Here is a 12,139-nt window from a genome sequence, read left to right as displayed (position 1 = left end):
GGTATATCTTTTTGATGGTGCGAACTTCAACAATTGGAGCTTCCGAATGGAAGTGCTCCTGGAGGAGCTGGATCTTTTAGATTGTGTTCGTGAGGAAGCGGAAAAGGTAGAAGATTATCAGGTTTTGGTGACTGATTCGGATGCAGTACGGCTGGCTAAGGAGATTAAACTGCAAGATAGAAAGAAGAGAGACGTGAAATGTAAATCGGTACTGGTGCGAAACATCGCGGATTCCCAGCTTGAGTACATTAAGGGTAAGCAAACCCCGCGTCAGATTTGGACAACGCTTGAAAACACGTTTGCCCGAAAGGGCATCTCGGGACAGTTCTATCTTCTGAAAAAGCTTTCAGCGATGAAGTTTTTGGAGTCCGGTTCTCTCCAGGCGCACTTACTCGAGTTCGAGCGGATGGTGCGGGATCTGGAAGCTGCTGGCATAAAGCTGCAAGAAAGCTTGATCGTATTTTATTTGCTACAAACAATGCCGAACTCGTATGGTCAGCTTGTAACAGTTCTGGAAACGCTGGCACCGGAGCAATGCACGCTCGACTTTGTCAAGGCACGTCTTCTAAGTGAAAGTATGAAACGTGAGAATATTGAAGAAATGAGAGACAGCATGAATTCCATGGCGTTTGCTGGAACAGGTGCCAAACCGAAGATGAAGTGTTTTTATTGTAAAAAGTTTGGGCACAGACGAGTTGATTGTCCTCTATTGCAAGAAAGAACTGCTGCAATGCAAAACAATAGAAGGTCGTTTGACAACGAGAGCGAAAGAGCGAATGTAAGTGAAACAGCTGTCACTTTCTTATGTAGTGATTCCAAAAATCTATCAAAGAAATGCGATAGAAATGGTTTCAAATGGATCCTAGATTCTGGCGCTTCCGATCATATGATCAATTCTTGTGAATTTCTTCGAGACGTCAAAACACTTCATGAGCCGACTATGATTAAGGTCGCATCGGGTGAAATCATACAGAGCAACTGTAAAGGAAAAGTGGACATACTAGCAAAAATCGGCGATCGTCAGATGCATTATGTTGTTGACGATGTTCTATATGTCCCCAATTTGAAATATAATCTTTTTTCGATTCCTCGCGTTGGACAGCTTGGAATGGAAGTAATTTTTTCGAAAAATGTTGCGGTTATTAAGCGCGATGGGCATGAATTATGCACGGGAAGCCGATTAAACCGTCTATATGAATTAGATGTTGAGGTTATGAAACCAAATAATTCAAAAGCGCTAGTATCGCAGAATGCAATGGATGATGCTCAGCTATGGCATAGAAGATACGGACACATAGGCAAGTATGGTTTAATGAAGGTTATTTCTGACGAAATGGTCAGAGGATTGGCACTGAAGAAAGAAGCTATTAACACAACAGATGGACTGGGTAGTATATGCGGTCCTTGCATGGAAGGTAAACAGACGCGCCAACCTTTCCAGGAGCATAAACTGCCGCGTAGTTCCCGACCGCTTGAATTGATACATAGCGATGTGTGTGGTTATATGAACCCAACCTCATGGAACGGAAAACGTTATTTTGTAACATTTATGGATGATTTCACACATTTCTGTGTAGTTTATTTCATCTGCGCGAAAAGCGATGTATTAGAGTGTTTTCAAACATATATTGCCATGGCAGAAGCTCATTTCGACAGCACCATTAGCCGTTTACGTTGTGACAACGGAGGAGAGTATATGGGTAACAGATTTATGGAATTTTGCCGTATGAAGGGCATACAAATGGAATTTACTGTGCCTTATACTCCCCAGCAAAATGGGGTCAGCGAAAGATTCAACCGTACTATTCTTGACAAAGCCAGAGCTATGATAGCTGACTCGAATCTGAAGAAAAACATGTGGAACGAGGCGGTTCTGACGGCCGTTTATCTCCTGAATCGAAGCCCCACAGCAGCACTGAATTCCGATAAAACGCCGTATGAACTCTGGTATGGGCATAAGCCGGATGTATCACGATTTCGTATTTTTGGAAGCAAAGCTTATTGCCACATCCCGAAAGAAAAACGTACCAAACTGGAACCTCGCAGCAAAACCAGTCACTTTGTTGGCTATGGCGGTGGTGGTTATCGCTTATGGGATGGTAAGCAAATATTTATCGCCAGAGATGTTGTTATCGAAGAAATATCAATTAAACAGCGGCATATGAGCAATGAAGCCAATAATACCGAAGATCAGAATGTCAATCTCCATCATGGTCAGTTACTTGGACCTTACACCCCCTTGGCTGCCTCCAATCATGCTGAAAATGTAATGGAATCCATTCAACGACCATCGGTTATGCCAATCGCAAATGACATTGATTCCGCTGAAAGTGACGTAGAATTTCAGCAAACATTGCCGTTCTTACCAGTAGAAATCGATACGGGAGAAGATACATTTGATGATGCAGAAAATAATTCATTCAACGTAAACCAAGATCCTCTTGAAGAGGAAGAAAGCGATCTTCCTCGACGCAGTGGTCGAGTTTGTAAGCCTCCTGCAAAATTGGACGATTATTTGTGTTTTGCCTATGCATTGAATGCTGAAAATTTTGTTGAAAATATTCCAGACAGTATTGATGAGTTGAAAAAGCTATCAGATTGGCCTGAATGGAAACTAGCTATCGATAAAGAGCTGGAATCGCTTGCTGAAAGTAACACGTGGGAATTGGTGGACCTACCAATCGGACGCAAACCAGTGGATTGTAAATGGGTTTTTCGTCTCAAATTTGGACCGGATGGAAAAGTGGAAAAACGAAAGGCACGTTTAGTCGCCAAAGGTTTCACACAGCGATATGGTTTCGACTTTTCGGAAACTTATGCACCTGTAGTAAAAATGTCGACTGTACGCTCAATGCTTGCTATAGCAAACCAATTTGATTATGCTGTTCATCAAATGGATGTAACATCTGCCTTTCTCAACGGGACATTGAAAGAAGAAATTTACATGCGCCAACCTAAAGGATTTGAGGAGGGGGATAAAGTATGTCGACTCAACAAATCCATTTACGGTCTAAAGCAAGCATCTAAGGCGTGGAATGAATGTTTCAATGAACACATTTCACGTTGTGGTTTTCGTCAATGCTTGGAAGATAGCTGTCTATACATACGAGAAAGCAAACTTGGTCCTGTCTACGTGTTGTTGTATGTTGACGACGTGCTTATCATTGCAAAGAACCTTCAGGAAATCAAAACCGTGAAACAAATGTTAATCAATCAATTCAAAATGCAAGATCTAGATGAGGCTAAAATGTTCTTAGGCCTGTGCATTGAAAGAGAGCCAATGAATGGAATCATGAAACTGAGTCAGCAGAAATACATCAATGCTGTATTGAAGCGTTTCGGAATGGAAGAGTGTAACCCAATATCTACTCCAATGGAACCGAACCTACAGCTGAAAAAGTCAGAAATCGATCAAAACCTAAACAAGCCGTACCGGGAGATGATCGGCTGTCTCACTTATTTGACAATAACTTCTCGTCCTGACATAAGTGCTGCGGTTTCTTACTTCAGTCAGTTCCAGAGTAATCCCGGGGAAGAACATTGGAAACATGCCAAAAGGATTCTTCGCTACTTGAAGGGCACAATTGACTATGGGCTAATTTACAAGAAAAGCGATCCTACATGTCGTCAAATAATTGGATTTGCAGATGCGAATTGGGCAACAGATGTGATGGATAGGCGTTCCACCTCAGGTTGCTTAATTAAAGTCTATGGGGCAACTACTGCTTGGAGCACTAAAAAGCAGCGGACAGTAGCATTGTCATCAACTGAAGCAGAATGTTCAGCTCTATCCGACTGCATCTGTGAGGTACTGTGGACATGCAAACTATTCGAGGAGCTGAGCCTTCGAGATAATCTACCTGTAGAAGTCTTCGAAGACAATCAGTCAGCTATAGCTATAGCAAATTCGAATGGTTCGTCGAAAAGGCTCAAGCACACTGAAATCAAATTGCACTTTATCAAGCAGTGTGTCCATGAAGAAAGAGTGAAGCTGTGCTACATCCCAACCACTGATCAACCAGCAGACATTTTAACAAAGGGACTTCCTCAGGTATCGTTTGTCAAACATCGAGCCGTCTTGGGAGTTGAACCGTTATATGTTTGAGGAGGGGTGTTAACGGACAAACATAGAACGACGTAGTTGTACACCGAAAAACCCTGCACAACAAATGACACCATACACCAATATGTCAATCTGACAGAATATATTCCTCTTTGCTTTTGTTAACTGAACCGAACGCACGTGTATTTACTTTGCTCCGCATATCACATTTTCCTTTCGCTCTGCTTTTATTTTTAACTGAATTTCGAGTTTTAACCTACAGATAAAATATTGATGTTCCTACCGAAATCGGCCAAAATAATCTGGTCACACTGCCATATTTGACGGCCGATGTCAGCTCACTGTCAACAGATCGTGCTCAAGATTTTCTCGACATCCCAAAATCTTCTAGCATCCGTTCTCGAAGCGATAAGGACGATTCCGTGAATTAAATAAACCGAAGGTAGGTTCAGCAATACGTTCGCAAATAGCACTACCTTAAGGAAATGAAGGCAGAATAATGCAATACGATAGTGGAATAGAGTGATGTAGAAACAATGAATTCCAGTTGTTTTCTAGTTACATAACTTACTGTCGCACTCATCTCCATTGTTGTTTTTCCGACAGATGCTGACCAACCAGATTCTATCCGCTGCCCGGATTGTTGGACTGCAGACACGCCGTAATTACGGTGTCTCCGCTGTACTGCTGGCTAAGGCAAGCGATCCAATCCAGCAGCTGTTCGTGACCAAACTCCGTGAATACGCACAGAAGAGCCAGAGCGCGTAAGTATTTTGTTGGAAAGTCTATCGCATCGCCACTGCACTCACTAATTCATGAATAAAAAAATATTTCAGTGGTGGCAAACTAGTTGATGCTACACCGGAAATCCAGCGTGAATTGAAGCAAGAGATGGAGAAACTGGCCAAGCAGTACGGAGGTGGTCAGGGCGAAGATATGACTGCCTTCCCCGCCTTCAAGTTCGAGGAGCCCAAAATTGATCCGATCAATTCCAGCGCTTGAATGGTGCCCGGTCATCTAAAAGCAGGCATCTTTAAATAGGAAATAACATTATCACTGCTTCTGAAACAGATGTAAAATAACTTACGTTTCGTTGATATTTATTTGCCGAAAAAAGAGAAACATTATCGCAGCGCATAAAGCATTATACAAAAAAACCCTTTCTCTGCTCCATTTTATAGTCTATACTAATGAAGAGCTGAAACTGCTTACGTTTCCAGTAGGTGTTGAACGGTTTCCTCAAGAACACTCATGCGATAGTCTTTGGCAAGCGTGTAGAACGTTTGCAGCAAGCGACGTAACTCCGATGTAGAGATGAGATTTTCAAAACATCCCGTGCACGTGCAGTGCTGAGAAAGGTTTTCCCGTTTGATTTGCTTGCACTTGATGCACCGTAAATCCTGTAGCGTGTATGACATAAGCTTCCGCTGTACCACGTCGAGGAGCCGCATTTCGATTTCGACGTTATCATAATCCACGTTGCACTGTGCACATAACCAAACAGGCAATTCACCGTCTTTTAAAGCTCGGTGTGTGTCCTTGCAGAGATCTAGATCCCGGCAGTGATTGCATGCCTGACAGATGACCTCGGTAAGAATGAAGGATTTTCTCGACTCTTTCCACACGGCCTTGTCGCTGAAGTCACCAATGCCTACGAGAAGTAACATGTTGCGACGCATAGTTGTTAGTTGATCTTCAGCTTCTTTGCATGCGGCTAGCGCTTTAGTTATCGCCTTTATAAACTCCAATGCCGGGCCGTTGGCGCCACGTGCGCATCCATCGTGCATTTTTTGTACCATTCCGTAGGCAATGCAGGCTAGCTTTTGCAGTGCGCTTTCGGGCGAGACACCTTCGGCCATTGTTTGGAGGAAGGACACAACAAAGCTTTCAAAATTCGCCCGACATCTTCTTTCCTCGGGCAGCTGCTCGGAAATACTCCAGTTCATTTCGAGCGCCAGCTCTTCTTCGTCCAATTCATCCTGCGATGTTAACGTATTCGGTTCGTTGGAGTCAATCGCTTCCTTCGGTAGGTTACCTCTCACTCCGCCGTAGTTTGTTGGATCGTTCCACAATAGAAATTCCCACGCTTGCTGAAACGACAGCGAAACGCTGTGGAAGAGTTCGCGGTTGCGAATGTTTTGCACTATATAGTCCGTGTAGCTGATCGCGTCGCCAACAGTTCGCTTGCCTGTATCAATCACTATACGATTAAAATCCGCGTAAATGATCGTTGCTTTCATGCGTCTAAACTCGGCTACAATTTGCAAGAAAAGTTTCCGCATAATAGTATTGAGAGCGCGTCTTAAAGCAGGATCGTATAGCAGAGCGCGACTGGACCGTACCCAACGGTAAAAGTGGATGATTTGAAAGTCGGAAAATACATTGCGGTTGATTGAAACTTCGCGCAGCCATGTGTTGACCATCATCCGCATCACACGGAATGCCTGACTGCAAAGTGCTGTTTCGTCGTAGTTGGAAAGCTGCTGACCGTTTGGTCCGCTAGTGATCATTTCTTCTAACGATGCTTGGGGCATTACGTCGAATGTAATTGCGGATGAAGTGCCTTCCAGTTCCTGTACCTTGCTAGCCTGGAGCAGGGCAGATACCGCTAAGCTTTCTACGGTTAGTTCAACGCAAACTGAACGATAAAAACCACTTCGATTCTGTACGACCGAGATGTTGTCTTCAAACTCGGCTAACAATCGACTGTCATCCGCTTCGCGTCCTCCAAGGTCGGGACGGGCCCCGCCAGAAAACCATAACACAAAATTATGGCGATGTAGAAGCCGCGCGAAAAACAAATCCGCACCGAAAAGCACCGTGTCGGGAGGCATGTTGCCCAGCGGAAGCTGGAAATAGAGGCACTGTTCTAGCATCATTTGAAGAACGCGACCTAAATTAAGAAAGTGTCGTATCATTGACCGAGCACCGTGCCGTTGCCAATCGAGCCCAGAGAGCAGGGCCGCGTCGTCTGCTATGTGAATGGAAACCTCTGGGAACTCTAAACAAATCGGCAAATGCTGATTTAACTTGTGCAATCCAAGGGCCGTTTGAAGGCATAGTAACGTTGGGCCACGTTTTTCATCACGATATGCCGATAACGCGCGCGTTACGCGCTGATACACCTGCTTGGCATCTATTTCCATAAAAACTTCGAACGTCATGTCCGACGGAGGAAGCATATCTTCCCCATGTTCATCGCTGGCCGTCAGTAGTGCTATTCGTTCGGAAGTGTATAGATTTTTTACTGTTGGCAGTTGGTTTGTGCGTACCGTATCTAGAACAATCACGAGAGCTTTTTTACTGGCGGCCGAGAATAGACCCCACATCTCGCGTTTTCCTGTCGGTGACACGTGCTGGTAGAGGAATATCTTGCGCAAATTCACGCGACCATTCAAGGAGTTCTTGAGATACGGTGTACAGGAGACGGGGCGCATCTCCAACTGCTGGATGTTGAAAGCATCGAGATCTTTCGTAGCCATTGCTGCTAATGCTCTTGCTTCCGATCGTTGAACCGCACATACGCAGCCTAGCTCCATGAGGGCACGAAATTCTAGCGTCATCTGCGTCTCGTATATTCCTTCGATATCTGGCGTCGCAAGATCAGCCAGCAAACCCAAACGATTGTCGCGAAATACTTGCTCGGGCACCACGTATTGGTAAAGATGATAAACGGGCCGTGCACGAGGCAGTACTCGATGAACCTTTTTCCACATAGTTTTGGATCCTCCCGCTGCTCCGGCATCCTCAGGGGGAGCCGGCGTTCGTTGATTTACGTAGAAGATTCGCGGAACAGTGAGCCGAATTTTGTGCAGCTCGTCACCTACCATAGCCCAAACGGTAAAGTTACCCATATCGTCCATCGGCAAAAGCTGTATTATCTGCCAACTCTGTTCAATCAGCGAACGTTGCGTTTTGCGCAGAAAACCACCTAATGTTGCGGTTCGTGCTGATACCGCGACATTAACGCTATCATCGTTAGTCGTGCGGATACGTTTGCTATTGCGCACATCACGCCGGTGTGTATTGCGCTGCGATAATTGCCAGCGCCACTTCCGCTTATGAAATTGTAGCCAATCGATCAATTCAGCCCGACTTGACCCCGGCAAGGGAGGTTCACCTAAAGCTTCACGCCATGTTTTTGGGATCGGTTGCTCCGCTTCGGTTTGAAGGCAATCGTCTTGTTCTTCAGAACCTTCTCTGCGCCGTTTTTGGGTGATCGGAACACCCGCTAGTGATCCGTTGGTTTGTTTCCTTACTAAATCTTCGACATCGGTAACCTCTCTGTTCGGTTTTGGTGGTGCGATGCTAAACATTTCACTTATACGTCGTTGTTTCAAGGTATCATTTTTGTCTAACATTTTCTTATGCAGCCAATCGGGATGTTGCACACGCGGTACCGGATTATTGAGGCCCTGCAATGCGGCTGGAATTGTGATGATTTTTTGTATCGTTCCTCCCAAGCGTTCGATGTAGTAGTTCCAATCCAAAACATCGCGTATATCTGCATCACCCATGGTGTTGTCTTTCAGCCAGCGCCGTAAGTAATGTCGTCGAACGCTTATTTCCGATTGAAATATTGCCAAAGGAATTGCCCGCTCCGTCACGGGTGCTCCTTCCGGTTTGCGAGAAATGATAAATTTGCAAGCCAATCCTGCATCTTTTACCATCTGATCGCCCAAAAATTCAGCCAACCGTTTCGCTGTGGAAATGGACGTTGATTTCTGTTCCCCATAATCCTCGAGTTTACGTGACATTGAACGATTTTCGGAAATCAGTTCAAAAAGTTCACTATCTGGCATATTGTGTCCTTTGCTGTACAAAACATCCAGCCAATAATCGGCGATTTTGGCTACAGAAGCATAGCACTGCTCCAGAGTGGACCCTTGCAAGAATGCTTCAAAAACGGATGATTGAAATATTTTTATCAACTGGAGCTCGCCTCGTCGCTTCACCTCAAACCCCTTCAGTTCGGCCAATGAACCGTCAAAGTTAAATACTGCATATCGTTTTTTCAATTTTTTACCTTCCTCCTTGGCGGCAGGAAGCACCATTGCCAGATAGGGCCCGTCTACTTCAAAAAAGATGGAGTTCTCCGAGCGTATAGAATATTCGGCTTGCTTACCATCGGCAGTGTGTGGTCGCTCCAGCACGTGGTACTGATCGTTCGTAAAGTGATCCTTTACCATCGTATTAAGAACGGCATTCGGGTAGGAAACATTGATCGTTTTCTTCTTCTGATGATTAGTTCGGATCGTAAATTCTTGCGGAAATGATGCCGGCAAGATACACCATATGCCATCGGTGTCCAGCTCAAGTGGCCTTCCCACGCGTTCGATGATTTCTCGAGCTTTCGTAATGATGTTTGAGCCAGTCAAACAGACAATACCTGCCATTGGCATACTGTGCCAACGGGCACCTTTGCGCATTACATATCCGTAGAATGAGTTTAGAATACACTTGTGTGCAAGCTGCAGTGAGTCATACAATACCTCACGTCCTTTTGCGGCTTTTATTTCACCAGCATCGCCACTCTTCACTGCCGCCGTGACGGCTGCCTTGGCGACCTTCGTTAGAGCTTTGTATTCATATCGACGATCGCGAAACGCTCGCACTGTATCCACGTAGAAACTGTTTTCCTTTTGGCATATGGTTGATGTTCGCGTCTCCAATCGCGTTACTTTCGTTTTCTTGTACGCTTTGCGGCAATAATCTGACAGGCGCTTTTTCTCATAATTTGCCTGATCCTCTCGTGAAAGTTCGTGAAAAGCGCGTTGCGGACCACCTGGGAATAGTGGGGGAAATTTTTCAGTTTCTAGCTGCTGCTGAATGCGCTGAAACTCATTGCGGCTTGCAGGAAGCATTTCACCACGCCATAACCATTCCATATCTCGCTTGCAACGTGCGCCAGGTTTGTTAAAATCACACGCAGCACAATCCGCATCGTTTACCATTGAAGATGGTTGCAGCCGATTTGTGAGAATGATGTTCGGATACATTGCCCCCACATCTAGATGATAAATAACGGGCTGTTCTAAGCGAGTTGGAATATCGTACAATTGCTGCAACGCGGACAATATTTCAGTTTTCACTTCTTCAAAGTTGGTCACTTCCGATAACGGTACACCTTCCTCGGTGACAATTGCATGTTCAAGCACCTTGTCCACGTTTTCTTGCAACTGTTTTATCATATCTGGATCCAGTCGAAAGCGGGTGCTGATGTCAGCGCGAAACACGCCCGACTCAAGTGCTTCTACGTGGCCTCCTACGTACGTTTCAGAATCCAGCACATGCCCATCGTTTGTCAGCTTGTTTAACTCGGACACTTGTTTGTTAGGGAATACAATGTTCACCTTGAACGCTTCTTTCATCAGCAACGATTCGCAAAGCGTCCCCGAACCTTTCCGCAGAATTTCGTCTGGTTCCATTGGAATAATCGTTGCCAGGGCGAAAATAAATGGATGAACGTACTTCATATACAGATAATAAGTCGCCACCGCATCTGAGACTGAATAATTTGCCAACACTTGTGGTTGCTCTACTGCCATACGGCACATTTCTTCGGGGTCCAGTTCGACTGGGTCGTAGCGCAGTTTACTCTTTGCCACAGCTTTCAATCCTTGCGAGCCAACGGGAAGATAGGAATCGCGCTTCACCCAGCACAGACAGTCAAGATGCATCGCAGGTCGGCAAAGGTAATTTCCGTCGCGCCCATTTACCTTCGAGAAGCCTATCTCACGCTTCATGTCCAAATCGTAGACAGCTGCACGCGCCTCAACGAAAGGCCAATCGAAGAAGTCACCGTTGTACGTTACAAAGATATGTGGTTTTACCTCTAGCACGTGGTCAAAAAATTTTTGCAACAATCCCAGCTCGTTAGGCTCGTTGAAAACGATAAAGTTGCCTTCAAATTCCGGCTTCGGAGTGTATTCAAAATCGTTAACATCACCGCTAATGATCTCACGATTCGTGATCAGGTATCCTTGGCCGTCTATCATGTAGGAAATCATCATGATTTGATCCGTTTGTGCGTCTGGAAACTTCAGCGGCAGCTTTGTTGTTTCTATGTCGAACGCAAGAATGACCGGCTCAGGACGATCGAGAATGTCCGGACGCGGTGTAATGACGGGAGGTTCTTCGCCACCACGACAGCGGACGGTGTACCATGTGCCACAGAATATGTTCAAATCAATTGACACTCGAACATGGTACGGTACATCATGTTCCCGTATATCAACGATATAATCGTAAAAGTCTACATTCTGATTTGGTCCACTTCCTTCGGCGTCGATGCCGTCATAACGGATTGCCGTCGATAGAGACGTACTCAGCATTTGCATGTAATATGTATTAGCCTTTTCGCGCTCTCGATTCTTACGTACCGCGCTGGACAGATCTCGCTTTACCTTATTCATTTGAGTCGTGTTGGGAAAGCTAAGTTTTAGCATGTTTTGCTTTAAGCCGCTCAAGTGGTTCGGCAAATCCAGGTCTTCTTTTTGAATGTGCTCAACGCTTAACAGCTGTCCAGAATACTTTTTACCTAAAAACTTTGCCACTTCCAGAGAATTTCCATCGCGCGTAATCAGCAGCAAATAAGGCGCGTATATGACCGTTGTTTTATATCGACTGCCGTCCATTTGCAAGAAATACATATCCAATGCGGCTACCAGTCGGCGATCTTCATTTAGTATTTCCGTCTGTAAATAGTTATTAGCACAGGGGGTTTAGCATACTGATGATGCATAGCATATAACGACGTACCGAGTGTATGTTGATGAGATAGCCTGTACGTTCTTGTGTATCCTTCACCCGTTCGAATCCATATTTCTGGTCGATTTGATCATTCTCCCGGGATTGTCGATATCCGATCTCATTCGTATCATCGCTGGTAAGAAAATGAATCCACTTGAATTAGCCACCCTTTCGGCTAATGTATGAGCCAAAGACGAGTCTTACCCATCCGCCTTTTCAGCATTAAATTTTCCCGTGTTAGTAGAAAACATTTTCACAAACTATTCGCTACGCTTTCCAAAACAATAGCCATACAAAGCCAAACTGACAGCTTGATTTGCGCGC

At 45.1% G+C, this 12,139-nt stretch overlaps 2 protein-coding genes across 2 annotated transcripts in view; one reads left to right on the top strand and one right to left on the bottom strand.

The window, feature by feature from the left end:
* Positions 1-5,145, top strand: part of LOC1275916 (ATP synthase-coupling factor 6, mitochondrial) — a 21,684-nt gene extending 16,539 nt beyond the window's left edge. The window contains exons 2-4 of the mRNA XM_315204.6: positions 4,326-4,505; positions 4,670-4,827; positions 4,900-5,145. Coding sequence (XP_315204.2) covers positions 4,670-4,827; positions 4,900-5,065 — 324 coding nt within the window. The 5' untranslated portion in view covers positions 4,326-4,505 and the 3' untranslated portion in view covers positions 5,066-5,145. The remainder of the gene's footprint in view (positions 1-4,325; positions 4,506-4,669; positions 4,828-4,899) is intronic.
* Positions 5,138-12,139, bottom strand: LOC1275917 (DNA polymerase epsilon catalytic subunit 1). Its single transcript, XM_315205.5, has 3 exons — positions 12,020-12,139; positions 11,825-11,948; positions 5,138-11,760 (listed from the first exon to the last, which is right to left on the bottom strand). The coding sequence occupies exons 1-3, from the start codon at positions 12,064-12,066 to the stop codon at positions 5,272-5,274; spliced, it is 6,660 nt and encodes a 2,219-aa protein (XP_315205.5). The 5' UTR covers positions 12,067-12,139; the 3' UTR covers positions 5,138-5,271.

Source organism: Anopheles gambiae, chromosome 2 (assembly GCF_943734735.2).
Source record: "Anopheles gambiae chromosome 2, idAnoGambNW_F1_1, whole genome shotgun sequence".
NCBI classification, from domain to species: Eukaryota; Metazoa; Arthropoda; class Insecta; order Diptera; family Culicidae; genus Anopheles; species Anopheles gambiae.
The sequence above is the reverse complement of the archived record's forward strand: the minus strand, read 5'-3'. Positions and strand labels throughout refer to the sequence as shown.

Excerpts from the sequence above, each read along its gene's own strand:
- LOC1275917 (XM_315205.5), bottom strand. The coding sequence starts at position 12,066 with ATGTTTTCTACTAACACGGGAAAATTTAATGCTGAAAAGGCGGATGG. Across the intron at positions 11,949-12,019 it reads AATGCTGAAAAGGCGGATGG|CGATGATACGAATGAGATCG; the intron begins GTAAGACTCGTC and ends TTTTCTTACCAG. Across the intron at positions 11,761-11,824 it reads ATCTCATCAACATACACTCG|ACGGAAATACTAAATGAAGA; the intron begins GTACGTCGTTAT and ends AACTATTTACAG.